The sequence below is a fragment of the Mus caroli genome, chromosome 3 (assembly GCF_900094665.2).
Source record: "Mus caroli chromosome 3, CAROLI_EIJ_v1.1, whole genome shotgun sequence".
NCBI classification, from domain to species: Eukaryota; Metazoa; Chordata; class Mammalia; order Rodentia; family Muridae; genus Mus; species Mus caroli.
The window spans coordinates 145,209,800-145,224,834 of NC_034572.1; the positions used below are offsets into that span (position 1 = coordinate 145,209,800).

Consider the following 15,035-nt stretch of genomic DNA (forward strand, 5'->3'; position numbering starts at 1 on the left):
CAAGACAAGACATGTGGGAAAGGAGTCTGTGGGCAAAGGCACCTTGACCGCGGTGGGAGAGAGATAGGAGAGGAGTCTGTGGGCAAAGGCACCTTGACCGCGTAGGAGAGAGAGAGGAGAGGGTGGGAGAAAGACTAATCAACAGTATTTTGTACATTTATGGTATTGTCAAAAGACACATTTAATTTTTAGAAAAAACTAGAAGAAAAGGGTTTCAAAAAAGGTTAAAGGGTATTAGAAACCCAGGCAAAGTAACTTTCTAGTCTTGTTCCCTGAATCAATGTTACAAAACTTCAGTATTAAATATAAATAATTTAAATATAAAGATTATAAGCCAAGAATCTAAATTTTGTGTATTAGTCATTTGTCATTGTTATAAACAGCATAAATTACTCTTTCCTACCTTAATATTAGTTCGTGTTAAGACATTTGCTTAAACACACGTGTTCACCTACACACACACACACACACACACACACACAAACACACACACACCCAGAGAGAGAGAGAGAGAGAGAGAGATTGTGAAGACAGCCAGCCATACTACATACTACATTATCTATTATTGAATGAAAACCATGTTGGCCTTGACTTCCCAAGGCTGAGGAGGTAATTCCTGAAATGTGAGAAGAGTGTTTCATCAAGGCCATTGACTGAGTCCAATCACTTGTACTAATTTCATTTCATCCATCATAAACATTCCAATGACAGTTTCCTAAGAATAAACAAGAGGCTTGTTCAACTCCTTACCTCCAAGACCGACTAATAGCCAGAGAGACAAGCTAATGTGAATGTCAAAGCCCAATGCTTTCAAGGCCATGGGTTACGAGGGGAGGGCAGATGTGATGGAACAGTGTGTCTCGCTTAGAACCATCCTAAGAAAACCGTTCCTCAACTACAGAGCTACCAAATAAAACACCCGCCCTGAAAAGCCATAAGATCCGTGGATATGTGTTCTTTAAAACATAAGCGACATGTACTGTCCTTCTGTAGGAATGACAAACATCTTTAATAAGAAGCTTTACTGGACTCATTATGCTGCAAAATTATTTGAGCTATGCAAGGACTAGTAAACACTTTAAAAGGATTTAAAAAAAAAAAAAAGGATGCTGTGTTTGTCTGCATGTATGTAGGTGCACCACATGCATGCCTGGTGCCCATGAAGACCAAAGAGGTGTCCTTGGAACTTGAGTTTCAGACGGTTGGGAGCCTCCAAGTGTGTCCTGAGAACTGAACCCAGGTCCACTCACGAGAAGCAAGGGCCTCTGAGCCCTCTTTCCAGCCCCTAAAAGGAACATCTTAAAGTCAAAAGTACTCTCATAGCTTAAATCTGAAAATTTGTAACATTTTACTATCAGTATTAATTCAATATTTAACAAAACAATGGGCACTTACTACACTCTGAAGCATGTTTCCTCTAAGTTTATATAGTTTGTACATTTATTCTACTACTGTCACCGAACCATACCCTCAGCCCTAAGAGTAGTACAAATTTATTTTATTGTTAGAATAATTATCTACTAAAAGAACTAACTGAAAGATTATTTGTGTTTATAAACCCTTTATTTTGGCTCAGAGAAAATGTTTACTCAATAAGACTACAATAATAATTGTTGGTTCAAAGCCTGTGTGGTGTGAATGGCACATGCCATTCATTCCAGCCATTATGAGGCAGGGAGAAAAACTCCCATAAACTTATCGTGAACTTGAGTCACATGGAGCAACATACGGGCCCGAGCTACATACTAAGACCCTACCTCCAAACAAGCAGACACAAATACACACACACACACACCCTGCCCCCTCAAACAACCCAAATGTTGAATACTGTGGGTACTGTGGGCTTCGAATATGAACTACAACCATCACTCCAAGACTTTAGCTCCTTATATTTGTGAGAATTTCCATGATGTTCAAGGAGATGGTGCGATTACCTCAACTCTCTGGCATTTCTAACATTTTCTATTTGCAACTAACGGATGTAGCTTTTCCTAACCATTCCACTGTCAACTATGTACCTCAGAGAATGCAGTCAGTCTATCCACACAGAAATTTGTTTACAAATGCTCATAGCATCATTATTCATACTGAGTAGATAGAACCCAGATGCCCAAAACACCAAAGAAGAGGTAAGCCGACCAAATGGGATTCTACCCAAGTTCATGATCTGCCACAAAAAGGATGAAGTTACTGATAATGAGGCCAGACTGGACCTTGAGAACAGTGGTGTGCTGGGTGAACGACAGCAAATAAAGGAGCTGCATGCTGACTGATTCTATTCTACGATAGAATCCATCTTGAAAAGCAGATCAGTGCTCCAGGGGCTGAGGGGAGAGGGGGCACAGAGGCTGTTCATGGGAATGCGACAGCAGTGCTGACTGCACAGATCTGTGGATACACAAAATTCTAAACTGCACCACAAAGAAAGAGAGAGAGAGAGGCTGGGCACAGCTCCATGGTCGGAGGCACTTAGTGCGCAGAAAGCTCTGACGTCAGTCAACAGCACCAAAAATTGAGGGAGGTTAGTGTGAATTTTATATTATGAGAATTCTATTTCAATAAAGCCACAAGGTATATGCTTACTATAATTTTATACAGAATTTCTAAATAACTTCACATTCTATTAAAAAGACTATAGGACTCAGTATACCATATATATTTATGTATAGATATATATCATTCTGAAAACTGTTTTACAAAAAAATTTTCATAACATCACTTTTGATAGACATAAAACAGAAGACAGTAATTTTTTAGAATGTAAATATATTTTAAAAATTAAAACACCTAAGAAATGCAATCTATATCCATGAAAAGGTAAAATATCTATATGATGACAGCACATTACCCACAAGCAACGATGGTGTTTGTTACATCCAGACTGCGGTTTAACACCACATCGATGGATGGCTGTTCTTTAGGGATAGGTGACTGTAAGGTGCATAGCATGAGGGACTTAACAGAACACTGTAAATGGACAATTAATGCCAAATAACAGTATTTTCTCTAAAAACAAATGTTAGTAAACAAGTATCTTAAACTAATGAACCACAAAATGAGCTTATTAAGTTTAAGATATATAGTCAACTTCCATAAAATTACATGTGGCCATTTAAAAACCATCTGTTTCTAAAATATCAGGAACTCTGGCTATTGGGATTTCCACAGGAGAGAAAATGTCATTCATTTTCTTTTTATGACGAGGTCTGCTTTAAGAACATTGCAACCATGCTCTTGAGAGATGCTACAGCACACTTGAGAAGTCACAATGGTAAAGCACACGCATCAGTGCGTTCTGGTGCCAGCCCAACACAGCATCTCTGAATGTGCCCTAGACCGCATCTCTGTGTGACTTTGGCTTTTATTCTCCACGTATTACATATACACTTAAGAATTTTAATTTTTATTAAGGGAGCCTATCACACTGATCATTTAAAGATACATACACAGACACACACACATACACACACACACACACACACACATACACACACACATGCACACGCACACAGTACTTGGATAATCTAGTATTTACTAGAAGTATATCCATAGACCACAAAACCAACTTTTACTTATAAATGAAATACTGAAAATTTCTGATTTGGGAGAAATGAAATATAATACAGTGAATGACTTTTCATCCCTACTGTAAAAACCCACGTTGCCTATTTGAACTGTGTCTATTCATGCAGTTTAATGAGCCCTCGGAAGAGTTTACACATCTTTACACAGAATTCACATCAGTCAACTGCCGGTACTTTTATATTTTCAGTGTCTTATCAAAATATGGATAGCAAGGTTCTTCTCATCCTATGAGGCAGGGAGATGCTTCCTAAGGATCTCTTTGGATGATGCAGATATGACGTCCGGGAAGGACACATCAAATTCTATCAGCAGGTCGCCACGTTGGTCAGGGTTTTTTGGAAATGGCAGCCCATATCCAATAATTCTTCTCCTCATCCCAGGTTTCACAATATCAGTGACTGACATAGGTAGGTTCCTTCCATCCATTGTTGGCACATTAATTGAGCAGCCACACAATGCCTAAAGTGGACCAAATAAAATGAAGTTATTAATAAACTTCCAAACTAAAGAATATAAGATTGTGCTAGGAAGTAAAGGGTAACACCATGAAGGTAAAACTTTAACTTCCAAAAGGATTACAATAGTTAATAAACCTTTTTCCTATTCTAAAACTCTGCTCAAGAGAGGCATAACTAGAGATGTTACCAGAGACAGACAGGAGAGGACAAAGAAAGAAAAAGTTAACTCAAGGATGTCTTCCACACTGACTTAGGATGTTCAAAGCTATCAATAGTCAGGGTGCCGAAAACTAAATAGAGAAACAGGAGGACTTTAGAACAGGACCGAACTAAACAGGAACAAAACCTACTTCCCAGAAGACCTTGGGGTCTACTGGGCACAGTACAGTTCCTGTTGAACCACATGGGGACCATACAGTGGAGCTCTGACACAGAGAAACTAAACAAAGCAATAACAGCAAATTCAGGGAAAAGAAAATGTACTTGGAGGTAGAAGCCAGATTTCTATCTTTTAAACTGTTTGGAATATTAGTTGGTAGGGAAACACTGAGCCATTTAAACAGGGACATGACCCCATCCAAGAAGTAGTGCAAATAAGGACTCAAGGACTGTATTAAGGGGTGGTACTGTGCACTGTGTATAATTGTATACTTGCTATGTTCTAATGCCTGTTCTATAAATTGTACTCCAATCACTTCAGAACAAATGTATTCATGGACTACAGTGGTGGGTTACCAATGCGGATCTCACAGACCACAACCTAAAACTAGAGTTAACCTAACACTGGCCATAAAGTAGCTAACCAAGCTTGCACTTGAAAACCGACATTTAAATAGTTAATATCAGTAAATAAATTTAGGAACTGATGATGTCATCCAAAAGAGAGATATAATAGCACTACTTTCTAGAGAGTTATCATGAGGAATAAAGTATGCAGAGCACTGGATAAAAGCCAGCCCTGCCCAGACAGTCCCCTACGGCTAATCAGCAGCAGTCATCGCTCCGGTCTTAGAATCCTAGGGCTTACTAACTTACCTCCCGTAAACTAATTTTAGCAGTGTAAACTATATTTGATCCATCTCTTTTAAATTTGGGATGTTCTTTGTCTTTAATAATAAAAACAATGTCTGCTGGGATACTATTTGGTGTTTCATCGCCTTCCCTCGGAAAAGTGATTTTGGTGCCTTCTTTCCACCCTTTTTTGATCTCAATGGTGAGAATTTTGTCCTCAGATCTGTAACTCCTTCCGTCAGGGTTTAATCTTTTTCGAGAAATCTTCATCCGTTTGGTGCAGCCACTATATATTTCTTCAAGCGATACTTTAAGTTCATGAATAATGGGAGGGTCTTGTTTGAGACGGGAGGGTCCCACAGAATTCCTGTCTCTTGGATATCCATTCATGCTGAATCCAAAGGCGCTAAAGGGATCTCCATCTATTTCCATTTCTTCAGAATCTCGACCTCCACCCATCCGTCTCCCAAAGAAAATTTCAAAAGGGTTGGAACCTCCGAAAAAGGCTGCAAATGTGGCATGAGGATCTCCGTGGAAAGTGTACCTGAAGGTACCTCCTTGTCCATCAGTACCTCCAGCGCCTCCCTTCAAGCCTGGTGAAGACATAAGCAAGATTAGGAAAAGGGCTGGCAGTCTAGACAGCTGACCACTTACAGACTGCCCTGCTAATAAACGCTGACTTATCACTTAGGGCCTGAAACATCATTAGAATAAAACAGAATAGCTTCTGAAGATCCATCCTATGTTAACGTTTTAGCTTTTAAATCATTCCTCCAAATTCTTTGCTTTAATAATTTCTTCTTGAATCTTTTGTTTCACAATAAATATGAAAAATAATTGAGACTCCCTTACCTCAAAAACTCCTGTTCTAACATACTTAAGTATTACACATTTAAGAGTTTTAAAGATGCCGGTTGAAAACCAAGTCTAAATCCTAAAGACTGTTATAATAACAAGTACAGTAGCAACAGTTAACATAATTCGTGCTCGTAGCTTTACTGCAGGCCTTTGCTGTTGTTTTGTATGTGCACATGTGCAGGGACCTGTGCAGGTCAGCAGCATCAACCCCCCTGGAGTTAGAGTTACAGGTGGTGGAGGCTCCTGAAAACACACTCCAGCACATGGAGAAAGCAGCCAGCACCCAGCCCTCTCTCCAGCGCCTATGTCTCTACCGTTTAATAACTGAAATAGAACACTTTTTAGAGGAGCAAGGGAGAAATGTAATAAAAGGGACAGTGTGAAAACTGTTTTTGTTTTTTAAAGATTGACTGATTTATTTATTTATTTAATGTATTTCAGTATGCTGTTGCTGACACACCAGAAGAGGGCATTGGATCCCATTACAAATGGTTGTATGTGGTTGCTGGGAATTGAACTCAGGACCTCTGGAAGAGCAGCCAGTACTCTTAACCGCTGAGCCATCTCTCTCCAACCCAAAAACTGTTTTTGTAGACACTAGATTATCACCACCTTAGACAGCAAGTCTTTTTATGTCCACTTTATCACATCCTGACTCACAGCATTTAAAAACAGGACCACAATAAAAAAAAAAATCAGGGTTTTTTAACATGTAAACTGGACTAGTTATTTCTGCCTGACAGCCCACTTTAGACAGTAGTACTATGACCTTTTGCCCAGAGGTTCAGCAAAGTAACATGTGGATGACAAAGATTATATATATTTAAAATAGCATTTTTCTACCACATACCAACGAAAGATTCAACTAAAGCCCATAAAGCAACGTAGTGATGGTTTAGGAGGCCAATCGTGGCAAAGATTTCTATCAGTCTAGTGAAGCTTCTGGCACAGCCTAGAAGGATCCCTCTCCAAAAAAGGATGGAGGGAAATTAAGATTATAGAACTATGAAAAACTCTACTTTACACTGAGATTCTTATATCCCTATATTCCTATTGCTCATGTATATGAAATTGAAAATGAGGAACTCCAGTCTATTGAATGAAGAAAATCAGCTAATGATTAAAGTTGTCCTGAACTGAAACTAAAATAAGTGCTTTGAGAATCAGCCTAAAGAAGACAAAGAAAAAGCAAAATAACATACACAGGTGAGATCTAATCATTGCAATGTCAGGGAGGCTTAATCTGCATCTCTTGCTGTATAGTTGGTTTCTATTATTAAAGGATATATATATATATATATATATATATATATATATATATATAGAGAGAGAGAGAGAGAGAGAGGGTGTATGCTGTGACATCCAACAGTCTCAACTAACATCTAAATTCTTACCTTTATCCATGGAGAGAAATCTAAAGGACCAAGAAAGACCTAATCAGAGTCCTCATTAGAGGACTGTGCATGCATCCATGCATGCACACAGGCATGTACACTCACGTGCACACGCAGCATGGTTAACTGGGGAATTTACTGTAGAAATGCAATGACAAGTCTGAGAAGGACAAACAAGGTTACTAAGCTGCTCATTCTGTCTTCCTTCTCTAGCCTTGTTAATATGACTGTAACTCCAAATGTGAAAAGCTAGTGAGAGATTTTCTTACATGATAGATGAAGCATAGACCTCACAGTCATCACATGGTAACTGAATGAGCATTAAATTATTCCAGGAACTGTATTCCTCTTCCCACAGGTTTCACAAACTATGAGAGTTTACCAGTTAATCAACATGGTAAGTGAGCGTGCCTATCCTTAGCTCTCTAAAAGGCAAAAATCTAAATGCTTTGGACACATAACACAAAAGAAAGAATAACATTTTCAGTATTACATCATAGGTTTGGCTTTTCCCTAAAACCTCTTCCCTTGCTCCCAAAAATGGTAATTCAGTCAGTATTATAGTCTGTGAGAAAATTTACACGCAGCCTGAAGTGACTTACTCATCAGAGCTGACAAAAATGTGGCCTTGAGTTTCCTAGACATCAAACGGTCAACTGTGGAGTCCAGATAAAGAAGGGAGCTACACTGTAATAATGAGAAAATCCTACCAAAATGCCGCTGTAGTATGACATGAACTGCTTGCTGTCTCCTGCACTGCTTAACACTTGAATTCTATCAAGCATGCCGTCAGCCAGATAGTTAACCTTAATCCTGTACACTCCAACTCCCAACAGAACCTGTCAACATCCAGCTGGATTCTCTCTGCTCTCTACATTTTCTAGACACTGTCTAGTCAGGGAATGGACTCTAGATTCAGCATCTGCCTAGGCTTTTAATCAACTAACCAATGTAATACACAAAAACAAATAGATCTTTGGGATACTACCCATAGCAACGATGTCTTTTAGTTAATCTGAGTAGGAGCCCTGGAGAACTGGGACTGCAGGGAAGAGTCCTGGGACCTATTAGGAGGCCTCCGCATAACAGTGTTCAATTTGTAGCAAGACTTCAGACTTATAGAACAGGTTAACTCACAAGTAACTTCTGTATCTTTATCCATGCAGTTGACTAACTGCATGGAAGAGAACACTGAACTAGAAGAAGGCTAATGCACCAAATACTTAAGTTGAAACACATCAACAACTGTCCGCATCCAGAGTAAATTAGTGAGTAAGAAATAATCAACAAAGTAAAGAAGGAAGAAATGAAGGCTAGAAAACCAGAACCCTCTAAAGGTGTCCTTTGAGGGAAAGTTGTAACTTTTATATTTTAAAACTGCATTTCATTATGGTCAGTTGGTCTGTTGATGGCACGTGTGTGCCATGGTATGCATGTGGAGGTCAGAGGACAATCTTCAGAATTAAGGTCCCTCTTTCCACCTTGAGGGTCCCAGGGATTGAACTCGGGTCCACAAGCACCTTTACCCACTGAGCCATCTCTCTGGCTCAATAGAGAAAAATAATTTAATTGTTTAATACAAACCTCTGTTCACATCCACTTAACCAAGCCTAAAAGTTTAGGGCAGAGAATAATTCAAAACCCAATTATAGATTTCTGTAGTTTCATGATTATTTTCAAATATTTATACTATGAAGAAAGCTGACTTATTATTTAGTATGTAGACTACACGACAACATTAATTTGTATACTGTTCAGCTGTAATAAATTTACGGCCACTACAATCCATCTGTGGAATATTTCCACCACTCTCAAGAGGTCTCTACTTTTATTCCCTGCGTTTTCCTATATTCCTACCTCCAGTCCTAGGCAAGCTAGCTCAGCCATCTCTACAAAATTGTCTTTTCCAGATATTTCACAAATTGAATTACATAATATACATTATCATTTATATCTAGAGTCTTTCATCCAGCATATTTTTCCAGGTTCATCCAGTTGCGACATACTTCATTAAACCGGTCCTTTTTTAATTGCTAAAAAGTACCCACTGGAGTATATACTCCTTGTTGATCCATTTGCTAAACCATGTGACTTCTGGATTGTTTGGATGCAGTGACCTTAATGGTCCTACTATGAACAATCAGGAACATGTCTTTGTATGAGCAAATGTTTTGTCTTGTTTGTTTTTCTTTTTAATAGATTCCCAGGAATAAAACTACTAGATAATATAATAACTTTAAACCAAAGTTATTTTATTCAATTTTTAAAAACGAAACCATTTTAAATTTCAGATGTTAAAAGAATTTCACAACGTGAATAAACAGTATTAATGGTTCTCTTAATTGTAAATGTGGACAGTCTAGATTTCTGTTACTACTGGAGAGGTCTACAGACTCAGGAACACAAGCACAGACAATGCGAAGGAGAGAAAGGAGAAAAGCTTCCTCATATCCTCACACAGAACCTCCAGGGCCATGAGGGTGGAGTGCTTCGGATTGAGAGCAGGGCTCTGCATGCTTAGCTAGTGCTGTGGCCCTGAGCTACTCCTCCTAAGCCTACAGAGCTTTGCCGTCACTGTGTGCTAGGTTACCAAAGACTAAGAAGCAGAAAAGCTCAACAGTCTTCACTCTCCTATATTTTCAGGGAGCTGATAACTACAGACTATTCTGAATAATAAATTTCAACACTGTAAGCAACCAGTCCTGCTTCATGCTTCTTTCATTGCTTAGAGCACTTATCTGGGCTAAGAACACCAAGAACAAAAAAAGACTCAGGGTATACAGAAATTGTGATTTAGTCACTGGTAATGATCAGTAAAAAAATAAGAGAAAGGGAAAGAAAAGAAAAAGAAAAGAAAAGAAAGTTTAGGGAGTGAGTTACTCTAGAAAGCACTGCCAAGAGAAAAACTCAAAGAATTAAGAGTACCATCTGGTATACTTGAAAACTCTGAAGTCAAACACGATTAATGAGCCTGAATGCTATGGCTTAACACAGAGGTGCACTTGAGCTCCATAAGATGGAGCCAATAACCTGCCTTTACACGAGTGGCTTTGTGGGACTCACACACCACTCCACCTACTTACTCAAGAGTGGCCAGAGGACTGGCACTGTCTCAAGAGCCTGCTCGCTCCTGGGAGGTCACACCATGGCATTCTCAACCGTGTGACCATGGGGAACGGACAGCCTCAACTATCCACATCTTGCTTCTTGTAATTACTCACTCACTGTGTAAGAACTGGACACTGCGGGTTTGCACGAATTACAACCACAGGCAGCAGCATGCTTGGGACTCTGACCCAAAACTAAAGCAGGAGGAAAAGGGCCCACCACTGCTCTGAGTTGTTGTTTAGTTTGCTTAATGTGTGGCCTTGTTTGAAGGACTTCTAATTAGGGAAATCTGGTGTTTAAATGCTATAAACAAGGAGAAAACAGTATGTTTCCATAGCCACCGTGAGTTAAAAAGACATTAGGGGAAGAATAATGCAAAAGAACTTTAGTCTGTTTTAACACTTGAAAACCCCAGAACTCACGTGAACTAATGCATGGTTGCCGCTGCTGCTGACTGACAATTTCAAACTCCTACTTTATGGCCACATTTACGACATTTATGGACATTTATGGAGATGCTGGACAAAATTCAGAATGGTAAAAGGAGACTCTCAAAGGCTACTGAGCTCACTGAGTCCTGATCTCAGAAGGCAAGAAAAAAAAGTATGGCTGAGGGTAAAGGGCAGCTGTCATGCTTCCTCTTCACCCACATAGTAAAATTTCCAAAAGAAATAGTTAACTCAAACAAAATCAGTCATTGTTCCAACTAGGTGGCCATTTTGGGTTAGAGAGGGAGAGGGAGGGCGAGAGAGAGAGAGAGAGAGAGAGAGAGAGAGAGAGAGAGAGAGAGAGAGAGAGAGATCTTGTTCTCCTGGCACAATATTAACTGTTTATAATTAAGCTAAAAACTTGTTCTGGTATTTTATGACATCAGGGAAATTCTTTCCTCTCTAGGCAGATTGCCAAAAACAACTAGAAGCTAAATGCCTGTGCCTTCTGCTTCTACGACACACCACTCCGTCTTGTTCAGTTTCAACTAGCGTCGCTCTAAAAGGACAAAAAACTTCTTGTTTTTCTAAATAAAACATAAATGGCCCAGAATTTGAATTGCCAATCTTAAAATTTTAAGTGACTGAAGATTCTATTAATTCTGGCAATAAAATCATTTAAAACAAAACAGGTTGCATAAGACTTTTAAACAATTCATTCACAGGCATGGGAATTTAAGGTTTCTTTTAAAATATAAAATGCTAAAACCATAAGTCTAACAGAAGAATATGAATAATACAATATTCTAAGAAAAAACCCACAAAGACAAACATGACATTTCATTCATAGCTCATTCAGATAATCAAGGATTAAACCTTAGTTTTTAACCTGTTATTTTTCTTTTTATTTTAGTATGTCTCATGTTCTCATGTAACGATAACCAGAAGGCTGAGAAAAAAAAAAAAAAAAAACTACGATTCAGACACAGCCAAAGGTACAGAAATATGCAGCTTACCTTCTTCGCCAAACTGATCATATATTTCTCTCTTTTTAGGATCACTCAGTACTTCATACGCTTCTGCGACCTCTTTAAATTTTTCCTCTGCTTGAGGAGATTTGTTCTTGTCCGGGTGAAATTTGAGGGCTTGCTTTCGGTAAGCCTTTTTAATATCTTCATCTGTAGCTCCTTTTTCAATTCCCAAAATGTGATAATAGTCTTTCCCCATTTCGAATGCCTTGAAATGAACTTAGATTTCCCTTTGTAAAAGAAAACAGCGTCCCCAGGCTTAGCAACACAATGATTCTGAGAAAATAAAGCAAGCTGGGTATCTTACAAGTTAAAGCAAATCAGCGACTCGGCTCAGCTGTCCAGAGGCAGCAGGCAGCGTCTCTATTTAATTCCTCCCCGGCAGCTCACTTACAGATAAATAGACACCGCACAGAGACGGCCTCAGCTAGACCCTCCCACTTCAACTACGTGTCTCTGTACTTTCTAGAACAGCGAACGAATGGACGCTACAGGACGTCACTTTCCCAGCGGCCTCTAGGCAAAGTACTGAGCTGTGTCTCTCGTCCTCCACGATTAACTATTCCCTTTCCTTCGTCCTAGCTGTACCCTTTTATTTCCTGTAGATTTAGCAAACCAGCACAGAATGCCGTAACTACATATACATTTACTACAGTAGAGGTAAAAAGGCAACAGAAATAATTATAGCCATTAGGCATCCCATGTTAAACTGATTATACAGTCAGAAAAGCCCTCAACTTACAGTAGGTATTCTAACTTCAATTTCAAGTTACCTAGCTATAAAATATGCAGAACTAAAATATGAGGTGTTTACATTTAAAATCTTCAAAGAATTTGGGTCATTTTCAAAATTTCTGGGGTCTATCGATCTGAAAAGTGAGGGAGTCACTATATAAAATGTCATATGGTAAAAGGACTGTTATAACATTGAAAAGCAGTATTTTAACATAAACAGGTGATTTAAGAATGGTTTTAACTAGGGGTTCTTTGGGGGGGGGGGATACTACTTAATAAACCATTCCTTAAAAGCTCACTGCCTGCGTTCATTATCACAATGAAACAGAAAAGCCCATTCTGAGGGGGTCTTTAGGCTGCAGGGAATGGAGGGGAGAAAGGATCAGATTCTCACATGCTCACGCCAGAGTAACTGTCACCTGGGACAGCTTCCGTCTGGATGGATTAGTGAGGAGAGGCAGGTAGGTAACAAGTTCCTTCAAACACACTTCCCCTCGTTTTAAGTATTTACTTGTTGACAAAGATTTTTTTAAAACTTGGGGTGGGGGTAGGATTTCTCCCTGTCTTTTTAGTATTCCCTTGTAATATTAGTATATTTCCTTTTAATATCTTAAAAAAAACATTTGTTGCGATTTGTTTTAATTTTTTTAAATCGACAGTTTTAATCATGTTACATTTATATGTTATCTGATGCTTTCTTTCTTTAAAAATGTATCTTGAATAGATGAGAAATATTTTGAATGTAAATAACTCATCTTTTATCTCTTTTGTGGGTTTTCAATCTGTACTGGCTGGCTTTTGTGTGTCAACTTGACACAAGCTGGAGTTATCACAGAGAAAGGATCAGTATCAAAACATTTCTTTTTCAAATTCCATGTTCCAAAGACCATGGGGAAGTTAACGTCAGCAGTCATCATGAGAGTGCGACTTTGAAAGTGCATATGCCGTCACACTCACCTGCTAATACAGGTGATATCTACCTGCTAATACAGGTGTAGGGGGAGACATGAGAGAGACTATGAAGAGAAGAGAAACTACAATTAGTAAATTTAATTGCATTTAAAAATTGAATTCTTCTATTAACATGAAGCTAGAATTCTCCTTTTTTTTATTACAAGTATCTAGCCTGCTGTATCATGCAATAATTCAGGACTCAGAAAAGCATGAATTTATTTTTTATGTATATCAAAAAGCTTAAATATGATTATTTTATCAATGTTAACAGCAACAAAGTTTTTGTGCATAATAGTATGTTGAAGTAAAATGCTACTCTATTTTAATGGCACATGGATGGGCCAGAGGTAATTAAAACTTTGAAAGTCATTTATTTTGTTCTTAGCACTTTAATCAAATGTTCTTACTTGGGATATTATGCTTTAATAACTATACAAGAATGGTTTGTACAGAAGATAGCACTTAGACCCTGATACCTAGAAGTAGAACACATCATCCAACTGATGCCATATTTTTCTAATTTGATTTTCATTTCTACATAACAAAAAACTCTTAGCTGTTGTGATGGTTCACACTGGAATCCCAGCACTCAAGGACTGAGGTAGATGAAGGCCAGTGTAAGGCACAGTGAGCTCAGGGCCAGCCTCAGCTATATAATAAAACCCTGCCCTTGATATACTTACTGTGAGGAGCACAAAGACATGTGCTGACTTCTAGAACTACTTAGAAAAAAATCAATTTTAAAATTAGGTCACTAAAAAGGTTAACACAGGAGAATGGCAAGTTTTAGGCCAGCCTAGGCTACAGAGAGAGACACCGTCTCCATTAATTATTAAGCTAATCTCAAAAATATTTGAGAACATACTAATATTTTACTGATGTGCTTGTTAAAAATGTTTTCTACCAATATTTAATTTTTAAACAGGTCATGTTCAACCCTGGAGTTTTTCTTTTATGTATATGAGCACAATGTAGCTGTCTTCAAACACACCAGAAGAGGGCATTGGATCCCATTACAGATGGTTATGAGCCACCATGGGATTGCTGGGAATTGAACTTAAGATAATCTCAAATAATTGAGAACAGATTAATATTTTACCAATATACTTAGAGTTTCTCATATAATGAATTTATATTAGAAAATCATGACCTCTAGTTCCCTATACTTCCTACCCAAAGATTAGGAATTTTTAGCCTCTTTTATTCTATGTTCTTAGTGCTTCTGACAGTTGAATATCTAACCTCAAATCTAAGTGTGCCCAATGGTCACTAAGTCTGTCAAGGTAGCAGATATGGCAGTACACTAACTCCAAAACTTGGCAGGCTGAGGCAGAAAGATTTCTGTTGAGCTTAGTATAGTCTGGACTATAGAGTGAGTCACAAATCATCATCATGGGCTACATGGCAGAGAGAGAGAGAGAGAGAGAGAGAGGGAGAGAGAGAAAAAAGACAGAACAGAGAGAGAGAGGGAGGGAG

At 38.5% G+C, this 15,035-nt stretch overlaps 1 protein-coding gene across 4 annotated transcripts in view; it reads right to left on the reverse strand.

The window, feature by feature from the left end:
- Positions 1-2,749: 2,749 nt before the first annotated feature.
- The window catches only part of Dnajb4 (DnaJ heat shock protein family (Hsp40) member B4), a 26,950-nt gene continuing 14,664 nt past the window's right edge, over positions 2,750-15,035 (reverse strand). Inside the window, exons 2-5 of one of the 4 annotated variants that reach the window (XM_021158431.2) lie at positions 13,563-13,621; positions 11,859-12,100; positions 5,079-5,647; positions 2,750-4,044 (exon numbers count right to left, since the gene is read on the reverse strand). In XM_021158431.2, the coding sequence (XP_021014090.1) occupies positions 3,811-4,044; positions 5,079-5,647; positions 11,859-12,069 (1,014 nt within the window). In that variant the 5' untranslated portion in view covers positions 12,070-12,100; positions 13,563-13,621 and the 3' untranslated portion in view covers positions 2,750-3,810. Of the gene's footprint in view, positions 4,045-5,078; positions 5,648-11,858; positions 12,341-13,562; positions 13,622-15,035 lie in introns of those variants that run through there. The other 3 variants (XM_021158433.2, XM_029475383.1, XM_021158435.2) reach the window with 3 other exon arrangements.